Source organism: Martes martes (genome assembly GCF_963455335.1).
Source record: "Martes martes genome assembly, chromosome: 15".
In the NCBI taxonomy this organism is placed as follows: Eukaryota; Metazoa; Chordata; class Mammalia; order Carnivora; family Mustelidae; genus Martes; species Martes martes.
In genome coordinates, this window is record NC_137903.1 from 49,547,256 (window position 1) to 49,566,751 (window position 19,496).

At 49.0% G+C, this 19,496-nt stretch overlaps 1 protein-coding gene across 1 annotated transcript in view; it reads right to left on the reverse strand.

Moving 5' to 3' along the window:
* LAMC2 (laminin subunit gamma 2) overlaps positions 1-19,496 on the reverse strand; it is a 56,884-nt gene that overhangs the window by 25,536 nt on the left and 11,852 nt on the right. The window contains exons 2-4 of the mRNA XM_080825021.1: positions 12,782-12,970; positions 4,390-4,525; positions 997-1,095 (exon numbers count right to left, since the gene is read on the reverse strand). Of these exons, the coding sequence (XP_080681147.1) occupies positions 997-1,095; positions 4,390-4,525; positions 12,782-12,970 (424 nt within the window). The remainder of the gene's footprint in view (positions 1-996; positions 1,096-4,389; positions 4,526-12,781; positions 12,971-19,496) is intronic.

Consider the following 19,496-nt stretch of genomic DNA (forward strand, 5'->3'; position numbering starts at 1 on the left):
TAACCAGGCACTAAATTATGAAGAAAAATAAGGGTGTGATTACACAGACGCCAGAATGATGGTCATTTCTTGGAAAGGAGGGAGGCTGTTGTCATTGGGATGGCTCATTTTTAGTGAAGGTCTATTTCTTAGAAGGGGCGGTGCTGACATTAGTTTTACGTGGTTTTCTGTTTCTGTGTGACATCGTGAAATTAAAAACCTTTTCAGAAAGCGATTCCTCTTTTAACACGTAAGCTGTGTTTCCCTCCTCCACCTCGGCAGCCGAGAACCCCCAGAAACACACGCCGGGAATGCATCTGGTGTTTTCTCTGCCCAGGTGTACGTGGTTGTCAGGATGCCAACGGACTGCTTTCTGACTTTTAAGGAAACGAGGAGAACCCCTTTACCTCTGGGGCCAGCAATCGCAGAGGCGGGAAGAGTTTGAAGTCTGAGCGATGGGTCCTTAAGGAACGTCCGCAAGCAGCGCTGGAGGCCAGAGGGCGGTTCACCGCGCCACCTGCCCCCACATGGCTCGGGGCCCAAAGGGCTCCTGCATGTTCTCCCGGCACACGTGGGTGCATGCAACCACCGTCCCATCCCTGGGCGGCTCCTCTGCCGCACAGGATGGTTATTTATGGCCATACTCCCTCTTACGAGCATTTTCCCAACATGCTTAATTAGACCAGGCCTTTTCTGGGGCCAAGCTGAGTCATGTGACCTCATTATCGCATGCCACCCCGTATGGGAGCACCTGGGATTCGGAGTCCGCTGGCCAGGGGACTCCCTGGGGCCCTGCACCTCTGCCGCCCTTGTAAACAAAGGGAGGGGGCCCACAGCAAAAGCATGGGGTCCAGGGAGACTTGGGGGCTCAGCTGTCTTTTTTAAAAAGCTAAGTTTTTGAGGACAGAGGACAGGACAGAGGTGGTCTACATTTGTTAAGGGTCCCTTTTCCATAACTGCACTCCGAGAGTGACTTATGCTGGCCGCTGTGTCTGCAGGGCCACAGTTCACACAGACCTGTCACAGCGCTCTCCAGTGACAGCTGGCTTGCAGACACAGCGGCCCTCGTCGCAGGGCCCCGAGATGCCAGCTGGGTCACAGTCACACTTGGAGTCTCTGCGAAAAAAGAAAAAGAAAATTAGGGATGTGTCTCCAAATGCTTTTCAGCTATCCACATAAAGATCGAGAGCTCCTGCGCCAACGTCACCGGCTTGAGCAAAGCCTTCTGTCTTCCATGAGGCCCCTCTCAGCTCGCCTTGTCCGCGCTCATCTCTCACCGGCCCTTTAAGGACTCATTTGTCTAGGCTCGTGCTCCTCTGAGGGTGACAGCCGGTCCACGAACCATTTGCTACCCTTCCCTAAGGAGAAGAGGGTCTTGTGCCAGGACATAAACCAAATCCATCACTAAATGTTCAGTTTGGTTTGGTTTAGTTTGGTTGACTGTCTGGTTCACTGACCGGTTTTTTTTGTTTTTTGTTTTTTGTTTTTTAATTTATCATTGCTTCTCTGTTGTTTAATTCAGTGATGACGGCTTTCCTTGTGATGGATTCCATCTACTTGCTATTTTCATTTAGTTCTTTCTTTTGGCAACACTCCTATCGAGACACAATTCAGCGACGCCTGGATGGCTCAGTTGATGAAGCATCTGCTTTCAGCTCAGGTCACAATCCCGGGGTCCTGGGACTGAGTCCTGCCTCGGGCTCCCCTCTCAGCAGGGACGCTGCTTCTCCCTTTGCCCCTCCCCACAGCTCGTGCTTGCTCGTTCCCTCAAAGAGATCAATCAAATCTTTAAAAAAAAAATTAAAAAATTTTAAAAGGACACAATTCACATACCAAACAATTTCTCCATATAAAATGTACAATTTGCTGGGTTTTAGCAGATTCTCAGAGTAGCAGAATTTAGCAGAATTTAGTAGAGTTTAAAATATTCTCAACCATCCCAATCAATTGTAGAACATTTTCATCACTCCAAAAAGAAACCCTGTGCCCGCAGAAATCACCCTCCCTTCCCCCAACCTCCGTCCTCGACAACCACTAATCTACTTGCTGTGTCTATATAGAGCTGCCTGTTCCGAACATTTTCTGTAAATGGAGTCATACAATCTGTGGCCTTTCGGATTTGGCTTCTTTCACTTAGTATGTTTTCAAGGTTCATCCAATGTTATATCTCATCCAAGGATCAATAATTCACCTCCTTAGGGCTGAATAAAATTCTATCACATGGATAGACGACATTTTGCTCATCCATTCAACAGCTGACAGACATCTGGGTTGTTTCCACTTTTTAGGTATTATGAGTAACGCTGCTAGGAGCATTTGTGTACACGTTTCTATGCAGATATGTATGTTTTCATATTTCTTGAGTATATTCCTAGGAGTGGAACGGCTGAGTTTAGCTGATTTTTTTTTTTTTTTTTTTTTTTTGCAGGACTTTCTCAATGAAGGAATCCACCAGTATTTCCATTATCTAGTTTGGGCACAATCTCTTAGTGTTCTGGCTTGTGACTAGTATCACTCACATGAGCACATAGTCATTCGCATCTATCTCATGGGTCCAAAACCAAACCTGTGCTCTCCCTCCTGTTTGCTCTTCCTCTGACTGCCCTTTGACCCCATCCAAATCCTACCCAAACCCGGATGGGCTCCCTTCTCCCCCTCATATTTCACATCCAGTCAGAGCCCCATCCTGTCAGGCCCCTGAAGATCCCTCTCCCCGGCCGTCTTCTTTCACTTGGGAGGCTCTCCTCCTGTCCTAGTCCCTCCACATGACTTATCTGGACCCTTTGACAAATGTTAGGCACCATCTACTGGTTGCTAAGCACCAAGGACATTAAGAAACAAGATCCTGATGTCTACAAGGCTCCAGGCAGGGCAGAAACATGAACAATGAGGGCAGCAAAGCCTGAGGCCAGCTGGGACTGAGCAGGGGGCCTGCCTGGTGCCTCTCCCGACTCGGGGCACTGGGGATGCAGAGTACGAACGAGACCAAGCCAACAAGGGGCTTCCATTCTGGTGGGAGAGACCGACAAACAAATACACATAGAAAACAAGAGATGTGAAGTAACATCACTCAGAACTCAGAGGGACGGGGACTGGCCGGGGAGAGCCCCTGTGAGGAGTGGCTGAGGTGGGGATGGAGTCTGTGAGGCTCTCCGTGGCCCCGTAGGAAGCACGAGTGCTCTAGGCCAGGCGGAGGTCCCTTGGCTGGGCTCCTTTGAGGAAGGGAAGGGAGGCTGGCGGGGCCAAGTGCAGGGGGGCTGAGGGGGAAAGGGAAACGCAGCAGAAGCCCACTGCTGAGGGAACAGAGGGCAGAGGACCTTGCAGGCCCTGATGGTCTGCAAAAGAAGTCTCCACCTCACTCTGAGAGGACAGGGAGCAGAGAGGTGACATGGTCTGCCTCAATTTTTAGAGGCATTTTCAAAGGCAGACGCGGCCGAAGGAAGGGTCTCTGAGGACAGTCTGAAAGGGGGCAGGGAAGCCTGGAAGAGAACAATCTGTGCAGAGGCCCAAGGGAGAGAGAACTTGGGACAGTGGCCGCCAGGCCGGCGCCAACACGGTGGGCAAGGGGCTGGCAAAGGGGGCAACGGGAAGTGATCCTCTGAGGGATCCTCTGAGCTAACAGCTTTCCTGCCGAGCTCCCTTTCTCCTAAGCCAACCCAGTCCCTGCCAGTTCTGCACCACTGCGATTGCTTATGTGATTTATAATGTATGTCCCGTCTTCTTCCAGGAACGATTTTTTTTTTTTTTTTTTTTTTTTTTTGAGAGAGAGAGAGAGCGAGAGCGAGCACGTGCCTGAGTCGGGGGAGGGCAGAGGGAGAAGGAAAGAGACCCGCAGGCAGACTCACACTCAGCTCCAGCCCAGCACGGGGCTCGATCTCAGGACCCTGAGATCATGACCTGAGCCGAAATCAAGAGCCAGATGCTTAACTGACTGGGCCCCCCATGCGCCCCTCTTCTGGGAAAGAACATGAGGGGAGGAGAATGCTTCAAACTAAAGGGGAATAAAACTGTGCAGAAAAGTTTTTCTAGTCCAAAATCATTTGGGTCGAAGTGGGTCCCAGGCGAGAACCTGGAGGGTGCTTCACCTCCCCCTTGTTCGTCTAAAGGGGACAATCACTGGGGCGAAGACATGGGTTTCAGAGCCCACACGCGGGGCCTGAATATGAGGTCCCCGCTCCCCAGTAGTATCGGGTAAACGTAACCCCTCGGGGTGTACAGTTCTGACCTCCCCCATGAGTGTGACGTTAATCCCAACCGCTGAGGCTTATTGTAAGGACTAAATGGCACAGCCCGTGTCAAGTCCTCCAGCAGCACTTGGCACACAGCTGGTGCTCAGTGATGTAAGTGGCCACGGATGATAATGTCATTGTCACCCCTCACGGCAGAAGCTGCGGCGGCGGAGGTGCTTACAGTGGCCTTTGGTCTCGGGTGCAGCCGGCGTCAGTGAGCGTGTGGAAGCCGGGCAGACAGCGGTCACACCTGTCTCCTGTCACACCGGGTTTGCAGCTGCACCGGCCAGAGCTGTCGCAGCGAGCGCTCAGAGAACCTGTAACCCGCGGGGTAGGGAGAAGGAAAGAAGAGAAGGAAATTCTTAGTTTATAGGGCGTTAGGAAGCAGCTGAAACCCCACGGGAGCTCAATGGCTACCAAGCGATTAACCGCCGCCTGCGGCCTCTAGCGAGCTGTCCCCGTCTCTGAGCACCATCCAGCCCCCGGGCCGGCGCTCACAGCCGAGCAGGGCTTCTGCGCGCGGAGAAACGGAAGGTACTCCTGGAAGTGTGTCTACTTCTCTACCTGCTCCGATGCAAGCATTAAGTAGCATGTCCGCCACTGCTTTTTAAAAGAAGTTTGTGGAATCCCCGAGACCTCAAGAAGAGGGACAGCGTGTGCATGAGCACATCAGCCTCCTCCAAGAGAGTATGAGAAAGTGACCAATGTCTTCCCTTATTTCTGGCAGCCAAAAGCCATCTTTTAAGAGCCAGTGTGATTTATTTTTTATTTTATTTTATTTTATTTTATTTTATTTTATTTTATTTTATTTTATTTTTAGTATGGGAAGGCCTCCTAACTGGAAATATCTCTACGTACCCGGAGTGACAGACATTCTCAACCTTGGGGCATCGCCCCTTCCCCGCGCATCTCACCCGGTCTAGTGCACAGAGCACTTGTCCAGTGGCTGATTCTGTAGAGACGCGCCGCGCTTACTGGTGTGCGGGCCCCCTCGGATCGCGACTTGATGAGAGACCAGAAGTGCTCAGGGCAGCAAATGCGCCCCTCCGGAACCCGCCCTCCTCTCTGTCTGACTGCCTCCCCTTCCCCTGACCCGCTTCAAGTCTGTCCTCTCTCCCTGGACCCTGCCTCCCCCCTCTTCCCTGCCTCCATCCTCACCTCCCTTCCCTCCTTCGGTGCCGCTTGAACCGTGGAATTCAGACCACATTACTCAGCCATTTCTCTCTCTGGTGGCTCCCCACTACAAGCAGAAGAACACGCAGACTCTGTCGTGGCGCACAGACTCGACCTCTCCTGCCACGTGGCCTGCTCTCCTGCCCTCTGTCCCCGCTCCCCCAGCAGAATGTGTCGGACCGCTTCTCTCCTTCGGGCAACTGCACCCACTGCTCCCCTGGCCTGGAAGGCTCTTTCCCCAGAACTTCCCCCTCATGGGCCCAACCTGAGCTGTCAGGTCCTGATTTAATACGACTTCTCTAGGGAAATCTCCTCGAACTCCCAAATCTCAGACAGCCGTCCCGCTGCTCTTGCGGTCCTGCTGACTCACGACGACCTCAGCCTGCGGCCCCTGCTCTGGCCCCAAGACCCCAGCGCGGAACCCAGCGCAAAGAGGATGCCCAGAAATCTGTTGCAGGAACGCACGTACGCCAAGAAAGAGGTCAGGGTTGTCGGGAAAGAGTCGGGGGACGTGGGGCAGCAAAAGATGAGCAGGGAGGTGGTGAGAGGGGTGCCTCGCCCGTGTCACAGTCTCCCTGTGCTGGCAGAATTCACAAATAATCCACGTACGGCAACTGGGACAAGCGGGCCTCCCAGCATCAATAAAGCCAAGAGAACGCTAGCCAGTTGCTCCTTTCTTTCTGATCAATTATTCTGTGAATTTTTGACTCACTAGTAGATACAAATCCAGTCAATAAAGATATTGGCTCTGCGCCGATATAAAGGCTTTTTGCCACATGTGGCACCTGAACTATATTAGCTACGTTCACAGAGCCGGTGACAGATGCCCTGTCAGCTTCGCAAGGCTTGAAGGGGCCCTCGGTGATAATGGTATAATCTACATTTTTTGAGCATCGATCACGTGTGAGACCCTGAGTTCGGCACTCTGGATACACGTGAGGAACTGCTATCTCCTAGTGAGGTAAGAGCTGACAGAAGAATGGCAGATCCATCTGTGGGTAACGGGGAGGGATCAGAGACTCGGGAACTGTAGACCCACGGTTCGGAAAGGCATCTCGAGGGCAATCTGCAGGTTGCCTCCGGGAAGGGAACAGCATTCCTTGGGAAAGGCATCCCCCTGTGACAGGATGACCTGGACTAGAGGCGTCTGGGTGACAAGGGCAGGAGGGAATCGCCAAGAGAGCCACATGGAGGCAGAACGATCAGCCTTCCCCTCTTAGGAACTAGACGACGAGGGGGTAGGGATCACACGAGGACACCAATGTCCCACGACGAGGGGGTAGGGATCACACGAGGATACCAATGTCCCAACGTGCACCACGAGACGCAAAGTGAGGCTGTTTGCCACAGAGAAGGGGAAAGAAGGAGCAAGATCCCAGGTTGAAGCATCAAGGGAAGATCACGAGTTTAGTTCTGGACATTGTGAACTTGAGTTTCCGGTGGCGTATTAAGGTGGAAATGTTCACCTGGAGCTCAAGAAAGAGGCTGGGGGTGAAGATCTAGGAGTCCTCAGCACACTTAGGAAGCCAGAGCAGGCGTAAGATCACTCTGGGGGGCAGACAGAGCGAGGAGAGGAGGAGCCTCCTACACAAATGGAAGCCCATGAATTAAGGGGATTTTCATAATCAAAGCAGAAAGAAGTCTCAGGACACGGGAAGCCAAGGGAGCAGAGTTCTGAGAATCGAGGAAGGATGAGGGTGGGAGTTTCAGGACCTAAGGCAAGAGAATATTTGCTGAGATGAGCGTGAACAGAGGCCTCCCGGGGCTGGTGTGCACAGACCTCTGTGCAGTCAGCCAACACAGCCAAGAAGGAAAGGCTCTGAATAGGCTCTGATAAGTAACATTCAACAGAAGACGTCTCTCTTTAAATCAACTCACTTGTTGTTGTTGTTGTTGTTGTTGTTGTTTGTTGTTGTTGTTTTTTAACACAAATGGGTTCTATCTGGGACTCAGAAATCCATTTTTTCCCCATTCCAGTTAATGGAAATTACACTTTCAACTGAAGAAAATTCTCCCTACAGTTTTTCAGAAATGAATCCTTCTTAGAAAATGGAAAACACTGTACTTTGCCTTGGGTTTGGCCTACATAGACCAGAATGGTTACCCTGCAAAACACCTTCTTGAGAGAAATCAAAAATCACCTCATGAAAATAGGCGTTCTGTGTCGAGAGAAGTTTGGGAAATGGCGCTCACTTGATCCCTCAGAGATTTACAACGTAATAGTACCTTCAGCACACACGGAGCTTGTTTAAATTTTAATGCCCGTGTTTCTAAACATTATTTGACATTCTTACAGGCCACATCTATTATTATCTGGAGGAACACTGTGTTCTACAGGACATTATCTAGAGAATCCTGCTCTAAAAGCTGAAGGGTCAAAGAGCCCAGACTTTGAGGCGCCTGGGTGGCTCAGTCGGTTAAGCCTCTGCCTTCAGCTTAGGTCATGATCCCAGGGTCCTGGGACTGACCCCCGCATCGGGCTCCCTGCTCAGCGGAGAGCCTGCTTCTCTGTCTGCCTGTTGCTCTGCATACTTATGCTCTCTCTCTCTCTCTCTCTGTCAAATAAATAAATAAAATCTTTAAAAAAAAAAAAGAGCCCAGACTTTGAAATCCAACAAATCTCCCTCCAAAACCAGCTCTTCCACTTAGCTGCATGTCCTTGGGCAAACGCCTTACTCATCAGTTCTTCTAAGGGACGGTAACCACCTATGCCTTATAGAGCTATTGCAAGGCTTTGGACTAAAATACATAAAGTGCCTCGTTAAGTGTCTCACACGTCATGGGCGTTCAAAGAATGTAGTTTGCACTGGGACCGCTGGCCTCCTTCAAACCTTACAAAGTAAACGTGGAGACGTGCACGGGTCCTTGCAACGAGCATGACCACTTTGTGTCACGTTCCGAGACGTCCAAAGTAATGGCATTGGGTTTTCAAACTCTCTCATTGAAATAAAAACATGTGTCCCATCTCCTACTTCGTGGGCTACTCTTAGGGATTGTGGACAATGGGGCTGAGAGAACAGAGAACAGCTCCTGTGTCGGTTTTGTGTCCCAATAAGCTCTTTCTGGGGTTCTACAGATAACGGTCTATGGGCATCTGAGGGCTCGGGAAGGTGTGCTAAAATTAGTACTATTTAAAAATCAGGGGCACCTGGGTGGCTCAGATGGTTAAGTGTCCAAGACTCTCAGTTTCGGCTCAGGTCATAATCTCAGGGTTTTGAGATCGAGCCCTGCATCGGGGTCTGTGCTCAGCGCGGAGTCTGCTTGTCCTTCTCTCTTCCTCCTCTGCCCCTCCCCCTCCTCCCTCTCTCTCTGCCTCTCTCTTAAATACCTAAATAAAATTAACATAAAATAAATAAAAATTAAAACAAAAAGAGGGTGCATCCTTTTGGGAACCCTTTAAATACCTATCTATACTTGTATTTTAACATAACATTATTATTATATTTTTATAAAAATATTATATAATATAAATGTATAATTATATTTAATAATGGTAAGTTATTATTTAAGAATGTTTTAATAACCCAAATGGTATAGTCTGAGTAATTCACTGTCGCGGTTGTAGATATGTAAAAAATAAAAATAAAATTACGAGAACAAGCCCAATTATCATTGATATCCGTATAGGCCTCAAGAAGGCAGGTGTCCTGGGAGGAAAAAACCACACAAGTGCACACAGTGAACTTCAAAATATTTGCAAAAGGTTCTCAGGGCTTACACATGTGCTTGTAAGAGTTAAAGCGAACTCAGCCCTGCCGCTGAACCCACAAAGTCATCCTCTTCAAAACAAGCCTGGTTGCTAGTTCTATGAGAAACTGATATGAAATCCAGAATTTGTGACCATGTTTGGGATTATTAATGTTGTTGGCTTCACTGACCACACACGGACCGACTGCATTTTTGGGTAAGATGTGATCTTCTGCATCTGAGACTGCATCTACAATAGATTCCCTTGAAAGTGACAAATATCTCCCGGCTGATGGGGAGACTGAGAAGTCTCATGGGGAATTAAACTTGAGCCACCCAGCTAGTAATCTGGGCAGCCAGTGTCTAGTGGCAGATGGCACACGGTGGGGACAGTCTCTGTCACTGACATGCCACTCAGCCTGGGAGCTCGGGCGCAGCTTCACTTTCTCTGTCTCTAGAACGGTGGGTGGCGTGTTAGCACGTCCAGGTTGTCAAGTGGCTATGACCACTGAAGAAGACACAGTATATGGAAATATTCTGGGAAAACAGAAAGCATTAGCTGGATTTTAGGAAATAATATCTGTGAAGTTTTTCCCGGACATCTAATTGCTGTTGGGGATAAAAAGGCACCATTCTGATGCTTTTTTCCTTCAGGTGGAAGGAATACGCGGGAACAGTCCTCCCCCAGAACCCGGGATTACAACTTCAGCCCTGCGGTGTCTTCTTGCGAAGACTGGAGGTGTGGCTCGTTGTGACGACGGGAGGCCATCCGCCCACTCCTCCAGGGCTCCATTCCCCCACTCTTTAAAAAAAAAATTTGAAAAATTCACTGCCAATTTCAGGATAATAAAAAAAATAAGATGTTAATAAACAGTTTCAGACCAAAGATATGGCCTCTACAGGCTTCCTTCTAAACTGGAATGTGATTTTTTTTAAAGGCCGGTGTTCCAGGAAATTGCGACACTGACCTCTGTCCTAATAAGAAAAACAACTCCATCAACTATAATTTACTGAGTTGTCTACCATGTGCTTGACAAAGCTCACTTGTGATATGAAGAGGATGGGGACGGGGACCCTTTTGATGGGGACACTGGGACAGCAAGAGGCGAAGGGACATGCCCAGAGTGACACAGAAGCAGTAGTGGAAGTGCCCAGGCTTGAGGAGACTGTCTGGCTCCCAAACCCACCACTCGTCTCCGTGTCATGACCTTGGCTGTCAGGGCACCCGGGGCTGGCACCCTTGCTGTCACCGAGCTCTACAGCCTTCGACAGGTTCCTTCTCCCTCGCTTACCCTCGGCTACCTCATTGGTACAACGGAACTCAGAGCAGCGTCCGCTTCACGTGGTGATCTGTGAAGGTTCATTCCTGGCTGAAAGCATCTAGAAAAGTGCCTGGCACAGAGGAAGCGAGTGATGCGTGTTAGCTATTATTTCATTAGCTAGAAATCATTGCTGGGCTCCACCACTTCCGGCCAAGCTGTTCACACAGAGCCCGGGGTGTCTATGGCCCGAAAGAAAAGAAGCAGCCAGGCTCAAGGGTGCTGGGCGAGCCAAGGACGACACAGCGAAGAAGAAGGGACAGTGTGTCAAATCCTTCATTCCCATCTGTCTGCGAAGCCTCAGGCTCCTCGTCTGCTCGAAGACTAATAACCTTGTCTTGGGGCCAGGCTTTCCAGCTAAGCCGGTTAAATTTCTCATTACATTCTCACTGATCATTTTGCCGGGATGACCCAAGTCCAGTGACTCACGGTGAAGCTGCATATAACCTACCGGGATATGGGCTCTTCGGGAGGCCGGGAAGCCCACTGAGATGGATCATTTGCCTTTTAATTTTTCTTTATGAAGTTCTTCAGTTCACAGGGACAGCTGCTAAATCCAAAGATTTCTGGATGCTGACTGTGCCATAAAGCTGAGCCAATCTGACCCAAACCACGCTGTAACAGCACCTGGTGGATTTGGAAGTGCTCGCGGGGATTGGCGTCTCTATCGCCGTGGGGTCCGCCCCAGGCTCTCCAACACCCTCCACCAGCAGCTCCTGGCTGGACCAAACCTGCCCATCTTTACATGCTTTCAGCGCAGCTGTGAATTCGTTCCACGGGGCTATGCTGAGTCATGGCCACGTGCTTTGGCTACGCTCTTTAAGTGGATTAATATTTATCATATTACGCCATTAAACACTTTCTAACAAAGAGGAGAAACATACTGCCAAGAAAGAGAATACACAAATAAGATAGTTAAAAAAAAAAAGTCAGCTTATTTAAAAACTACTTGTCTCTCCCTCTTTATATGCACTAACTTGTCTTTACTGTCCATGATGAACACAGCACAACGCGTGCGTCTGTGTGCGTACGAATTCCCACAGTTGTATGAACAGTTGTGTGAACGTAAGACTGGGTGACATACCTAAAAAGACAAAACCAAAACACTACAAAAAAAGAGCCCTGCATTAACCAGTGTAGGTGCCTCCTCTTCATTGTTTCTTTTTTCTCTTAACAAACCTGGGAAAGACTTGAATCTGCCTATGAATCGGGCTGTCTCTTGGACCAGTACGTCCTTATATTGTTAGCATCTAGCACAGCACCAGAAACAGATCTTTCTATCCCTTATTTTTTGAGAGGTTGGTCAAAGGCATAGTTGCAGAAAAGGGGAACTATCACTGGAAGCTGACAAGCTTCCTTTGTCCCTAGGTCAAACTGTCACCTGCCAGGAAAAGTAACCACGTCCCTCTCATGACTAGAACTCAAGCCAACAAGTCCTAAAAACTCCAGCTGGTTCCTACAACCCAGACTCAAGAAAAACAGGTTTCCTTTCCTCTTGAAATCGGTAAGACACCACCACCACCACCAGTGTCTAGCAGATTCCCCGTTGTTCTGGATGTTGAACATCTCTTGCCCTGCTGGCTTTTCCCTTCCTGCCCCCTTCTCATCCTCCCCCTGCCCCTTCATCGTCCTTTCCCCCCAATTTTTTCTTTTTAGTATAGTCAACACACAATGTTACATTAGTTGCAGGTGTACAACATAGTGATGCGACATCCCTATAGGTTATGCTGTGCCCCCACAAGTGTAGCTGCCATCTGTCACCCTACGACGCTATCACGGTATCACTGACTCTATTCCCTGTGATTCACCCATTCCATAACTGGAAGCCTGTATCTCCCACTCCCCTTTGCCTATGTCGCCCACCCACCCCATGCCTCTCCCTTCCAACGAGGGTCCGTTTGTTCTCTGTATTTATAGGTCTGAGTCTGCTTTTTTTAGAAGCTTATTTATTGGGGCACCTGGGTGGCTCAGTCTAAGGTTCAGGTCATGATCCCAAGGTCCTGGGATCAAGTCTCACATCGGGCTCCCTGCTCAGCGGGAAGCCTGCTTCTCCCTCTCCCACTCCCCCTACTTGTATTCCTGCTCTCACTGTCTCTCTCTCAAATAAATAAATAAAATCTTAAAAAAAAAAGTTTACTTATTTATTTAAGTAATCTCCACACTCAACATGGGGCTCAAATCCATGACCCCAGGAGACCAAGAGTCACATGCTCTTCTGGCTGAGTCAGCCATGCGCCCCGATTCTGCTTGTTGTATGTTTATTCATTCGTGGGGTTTTGTTTTTGTCGTCGTTCCACTTATGAGCAAAATGACACGGTACTTGTCTTTCCTGGTCCGACTTAATTCCACTTAGCATAGTACCCTCTTGGCACAGCCACGACGTCGCACACTTACCTTTGGTGTGACAGTTGCAGGGCAAGCAGCGGTCCCTCTCCCTCTGCCGGTAGAAGCCGTCCTTGCACCGCTCGCAGCGGGGGCCGTCCGTGTGGTCGTTGCAGTTGAGGCAGCGGAATCCGTTCCCCGTCTGTCTGTGAAGCTCGGGATCAAAGATGCACTGCCCAGACCTCCCATTGCAGTCACACACTAGGGGTGGGAAGGGGGGGACATCGCTGGTAAAAAGCTCGGAGGCGATATTATTGTTATGAAGATAAATCATGCACGGCGTACTAAACAACTTGGAATAAGTTAAGGATGAAATGGGCCGAATGAGGACTGCGAGAGTCCTTGCCCCACCTAAAGGAAGCAGGAGATCCACTAGGACTAGAGGGGAGGTTTCTGTCAGAGAGAACGTGAGTTCTGGGTGGCCCGACGGTCCCATTCCTCAAGAGACACCAACAATCTCACATGGTGTGTTTTTATGTAAAAATTCCTGATTAACATATTTTCAAGGGTGTTCATTTTTAAAACCCCATGCAACCCCCTAGAACAAGTCTACGGGCTAAAGAAGACCTGAGGACCGCCAGCGTGTGTGCCCCGGCACGACTGTCGAATGGCTGCTGGTGTCATCTGTCCCTCCAGGGATGGTCAAGGCTGAGGAGCTAAGACGAGTGTGTGGGCAGGGATCTCTCTCTGCCCCTCACTGTGCCTTGGGTGGCCCTCCCAGAGCCAGGTGTCAAAGAGAACCATAGTTTCATGAAGAATACATTTTCCCAAGCGTCTAGGGAAGTTCACCCCATTGATGTTCTGGAGACACTCCTGGAGTGACATCTCCATGGGGGACCTGAAAGCCAATGAGGTAACAGGTGGAAATACGCAGCATCGTTCCTGGCACAGGGCAGACCCTCAAAAAATGTTTCAGTCACAGCTGAGAAGAGAAAGATGTTAAGTCTTGAGGTTACAAGAATTGGATCCAGTAAATACCAGTTCTGCTGTTTTCTTGGGCAAATCCCTTCACCTCTCTGAATCTCTTTACTTCTCTCGTAGAAACGCGGGAGGCATTACCTGCCTCCCTCATCGATCTCACTGAGCAAAGAACATCCGGTCCTTCACATCTGCCGCTTCACTCACACAACTGAGTGAAGAGACCGGTGCTGCCTCAGAGGAGAAAAATGCCGTTCAGAAAGGTTAAGTAATTTGACCCAGTGGAGAGCTGGGGTTTGAACCTGTGTCTGATGGCAAAACCCACTTTCTTTTCACCAGGCACATTATCTCCGTTGGCCGTGTGGCCTCAGTGGTAGTCTGTTTCTAGAACTGCCTACGGCCACAACTTACCCAGAGCACCGATAAAAAGTCGACAAACTGACCAACAAGGCGTCCTGAGCCGCTGTCCTGTGTGGGCCTCGCCAGGCTCCGAAGGCCCAGAGGTGATGAAGTAAACCCATGAGCTTTCTAAGTGACTTCCTTACCACACACGTTTCCTACACACTCTCTCCCATCTGGGGAGAGGGAACTAATATGTCTCCAGAGCCCACTCTATTTCTAGCATTTCACACGCGTCCGTAACACTTCAACACAAACTTTACTATCCCCATTGACTGGAGGAAGAAACGAATGCTCAGACAGAACGGGTATCTTGCTTCAAGTCACACGGCTAAATGGCAGCCGTATCATTTGCTCCCAGGCCTGTCCAACCACAAGGGCCCCACCTTCCGGTTTTACCCCTGCTTCTCAAGAATCTGGTTACCACTGGCATGGAGGCATTCCTTCTAGAAACCTCTCACACAGGCTTCTTCAGCCCCTACTCAAATCCTGTCCCCCCACAAACAGCACTGGCTATTATAAATTATTTTTTTATAAATTATAAATTTTTTTTTTCAATTTTAAATCTGTCTCCCTCCCTGTAATTTTTACTATGTGTTCCTAGGAGAAAACACACACACACACACACACACACACACACACACACACACACACACACACCCCTACTCTCCTCTCCATTTACTTATTTTATTTCAGACATTGTTTTACAAGCACGGGAGCAGCCCAACCTTTGACCGTCTGAAGACAGTGACAGCATCTCCCTCTTTAGCCTTCTCTCCTTCTGGTTACACTGGAGACCTCTCACCCCCAGATCTTTCAGCCACTTCCTGTGTCATGATTTCTAGATTCTTCTTGACTGTCCTCCAGGGAACACACTCTCATTTCCACTGCCTTTCTTGAAACAGCCAGAATGTATGACAGTACTCCAAGTGTGGTTTGAACAGCTCAGCTTGCAACACCACTGGATCCTATAATTCCAGGGATGCAATTTAACATTTCATTAAACTTACAGCACACTAAGTTTGCACTCAATTCAGACTCCCAGGTCTCTTTCGTCGAACTGGTGCCAAGATGAATCTTTCCCAACGAATGCTTGTGTAACTGACTTTGGATCCCGAACAGATGTGCCACACAGCTGTCATGGGCTGTGAAATCACCGAGTACATCGTTAGGCACGTACAGGAGCTAAATCCAGGAGCCAACGACCCTTGGGAGGTTGCCCAGCTGGATGGCACAGCGTGCCAGTGCCCTTTCCTGCCCTGGATGCCTTTTGAGGGCAATCTCCAAGCAATCATGACATCTGCGTTGTGCCTCTCTTCACCCAGACCAAACTCTTTGCAGGTAATAGTTAACTCGATAAGGAGAGCTCATGAAATATTTAAAAAATAGACAACCTGGTTATCATCTAGCTTTTACCACCTCCCGCCCTCTGTCCTTTCTCCTTTCAGGCTCTACTCTGAAAACCAAACAAACAAAGAAACAGACAACCTGTGTTCTTCCTTTAAACCCCCAGCCTTCTGTGGAGGGGCAGGACACTTCCAGCCAGGGACATCAGCAGCCACGGCGCCAATCTGGAACTCGCCCATGGCCGAATCTCCCTCCTCTGTCACCTGAGTTTCCGTGAAAGCCCAGCGTTGTGCTGACTGGAGTTAGGGATGCCCAGGCCATGTGTCTGGGAGTGTATGGGCCTCCTGGGGTTGTACGATGTGAGCCCTTTGTGAGGACACACCCCAGCCTCGCTTGCAGGGCTTTGAGGTTTCCACCGAGCCCAGCGCTTAGCAGAACGGCACTTTGTTTAATACTGACCTTTCGGAACATTCATACCCGGGAGGGGAGGGCAGACAGTTTGCTCCTTTTGCAACGGGGTGAGCCCTTTTGTCCCCGATGCCTCTGAAGCTTGATCTCTCTCAAATCATCTCCCGAATTCAGACGAACTTCCCTAAAACGAATTATTGTTCATGCCACTGCTGGCGGGGAGAAAGAATCTTTTTATTTTAAATTCTAGAATATTCTTGCCCTCAGCTCGATAAAATGGGGCTCCTACAGCTTGGACCTGGTCCTTTTTATTCTGTGACCGATTTCTGCCTAGGCACGGGCCTGGGCACAGCGGCTACAGAAGGGCACCGCGAAGCTGGGAGCGAGGATGGGGGGGAGCAGTGGGGACTCTGCCAGAAAGGCTTGCGGGGAAGCCGCCTGCCGCAGCCACGCGAGGGTGCTGCCCACTGTGGTCGGCACGTCCACATCGGTTTCTAAAGAAGACAGAAATCTGGCTTTGTATATGACATCTACTGATTTTTGTAAATAGGGCCAAAAATTTTTTTTTTTAATTTCTGCTTGAAATAAAGCCGCGTCCAAGGGCAAACCTCTGCACTTGACTCTGCTCTTCTAACAGGCAGAAAACACTGTCACGCTTTACAAAAAGGAGAAATGGGGCCCTCGTCTATAGCACAGTGGCCTGGTCATAGTGGGTATCTAGCGCTTTTTGTTATTATTGTTGTTAGGGGTTTTGTTTTTTTTTTTAAGGTTTTATTGATTTATCTGAGAGAGAAAGAAAGAGAGAGAGCATGAAGGGTGGGGAGGGGCGGAAGGAAAGAGAGAAGCAGGCTCCCGGCTGAGCAGGGAACCCGATGCGGGACTCGATCCCAGGATCTGGGGATCATGACCTGAGCCGAAGGCAGACGCTTAACCGACAGAGCCACCCACGTGCCCTCTTTGATATCTCTTCAATGAACAAATGAACGAATGTTCTCTTGAACTTCAGGAAACCCCTAGGTGTGTTTCTACCATTGAAAGGACTCCATGTGTCCCCACATGTCTGGACCTGCCTTAAAAGTACAAATACTAATATCTGGCAGTCACTCTCCTCCCTATTCCTCGAAAGGATGCTTTTCTCCACAGAGACTCAGTCCAGAAAACAACCCTTCTTGGTACCTTATGATACAATGTTTTATTTACTAGACCTAAATATAAACTTTGGCTACATTTTCACACAGGAAGAAATTCTTAAAATGTTTATTATATTTTTCTTCTTTTATATTTAGCCTTGTTCAATTTTATGTCTAGAATTTTCTTTCCATTTTTATTTCATAATCTACTTGCTATCCTCCCAAATTTCATAAATAGGCTGTCTAGTTTCCATCAGGGAATCTTGACACAAAGACAAGTGATGGGAGTATAAAGATGGGGGTCTTGGATATTTCCCCGCTTGCCTGGGAAGCATTTATCAAGGGTCCATTCACTCAACAAATATGTACGGAGCACGTAGTACGTGCCAGGCACTGTTCCAGGCTCTGGGGATATAGCGGTAAACAAAACTAATCAATGTCCCAGCCCTCATGGAGTCTTCAAGCGAACTAGGGGGAAAGAAAGTAAACAAGATAAGTAATACAGAGAGAATATTGGGATAGTGAAATTCGTTCAGGAGAAATATATAAAGCAGTAAAAGGAAATAAGGATGTTGCGGGGGGGGGGGGTGAGGAGGAAGGAAAAGTTGAAAGTGCCATCGCCTGGTTTACTACTTTTTTAAGATTTTATTTTTTTAAAGTAATCGCTACACCCAACGTGGGGCTCGAACCTACAACCCCGAGACCAAGAGTCATATGCTCTACTGACGGAGCCACCCAGGCGCCCCTGGTTTACTATTTTATTTCTATTTTGATGCTGGTCTACTCATGAGCTTTATGCATTTATCTACTAGACGTGATGTTTTTCTTAAGAGTTATGAGTTATTTACCTAACAAGTGCATCTAATTATTCCCCTCCCATTTTGTTACGTGTGCTCTTCACCCCTCCTGACAAATCTCCTTTCTCTCCAAAGCACCTCACTGGTAGATTTTTGCTTTACCGATTCTTACTCCTTTTCCCCTTCCTTCTTCTGTCCTTGCTCACGGAGACGTGCGCTGATTTCATTCATTTCATAAAAACCACTTCCCGCCTGACAGGGAGGCTGCCCTGGGTGCTTGGATCCCGGGACTCCCTGAGCCAGCGTGATCTCAAGAAAGGGAGATGCCAATGTTTAATTTTGTCAAATATGAGATTAAATACGTATAGTTTTAATAAATATATTGGGCTTTCTCAAACACTTGTCACATTACCCACATTTTCCTCATTTCACCATGGACAGGCGCAGGTCTGGGACACGGCGCTCACTTATCACAGCAGCAGAAAAAAACAGAAACGAGTCACTCTGGGACCTTAACAGACCCAAAGCCTTACAGGGCGTCAGAATCAAGATGGGGAGTCTTTTCTCCCTCTTTCACTGAACTCGGTATCCCAGGTGCCAGGCCCCATCCATTGTTTTATTTGATGGTTCCTTTGCGCTGTGCTTTTCTAAGCTAGGGCCAACTCTGCAAGCTTTTGTGCTGTCCTCTCTCGGTGCCCTCCCTCCGGCTCCCCCCGCATCCTGGTCTCTGTCAGCCAAGGCTCTCTCCACAGCTAAAGGAATGAGATTCAACAGGCTGACCTCCAGCCCTGTGTAAACACACGGGAAACCAAGCCATTTTCCTCAGATTTGCACATGCTTCTTTCAGTCTAGTAAAGTGTGGGTGGTTTTTGTGTCTGTGCTGTTGCTGCTAACTTTGGCACTTAAGTATTTATTATAATAATAACTATAATAGCATACCGTCGCTGACCCTCAAGTGCTTCTTAAGAGAAGCTGGCGGGGCAGCCAGACACAGGCTGATCCACCCCCCACCCCCTCCCGCCCCCAGACACGGATCCCAGAGGCGGGCAGCCCTCTGCAAACAATGGAGAAAGGTGTGCAGAGCCCCTCGGGCTCACTTGACAACACTCCCACCCTCACTCCAACGTACAGCTCTGACAGGTCGAGACAGGAAGCCCAGAGCAAAGGCTGTTTCCAAGCTGCGTCCTGAGGAGAATGAAAGGAAACCGAAAATAACTTCCTAGGGTTGTGCTGTCGCAAAGTCTTGGACTAATCAGCCTCGGTGGCGGCCATTCATCAAGAGCGCATTTTAAATTTCCCATAGGAGACACTGCAGGCAGTTCCCAGAAGTTTTAACAGCTTGGCATTAATATGATCATTTGTGTCTAAGCACATCTTCTTTCTATTGTTCTAAACTTAAAGACATGCTCTGCTTTTCACCAGCCTGACCTAACAATTCATGGGATCACAGTGCTTTCTAGTGCTCTAACAAGTAATGACGAATTTAAAAATGCAAAGCTCCTTTCAAAACCCTGCAGCTCGGGCACTGCCGACCTCTCCGACTTTCCTTCCCCTTTGTCTCTCTGTCTGGGCTCCAACACACAGACCCTTGCAGGAATTCTGGAAAGCATCACCTTCCTCCCTTCAGGCTTGCCAGTTCCTTTGCCGGGAGTGCTACCTGCTCCCACCCTCCTCCCTAAATGCACCCAGTGATCTTTTTCGGAGCCTAAATGAGGTGGCGCAGGCCCC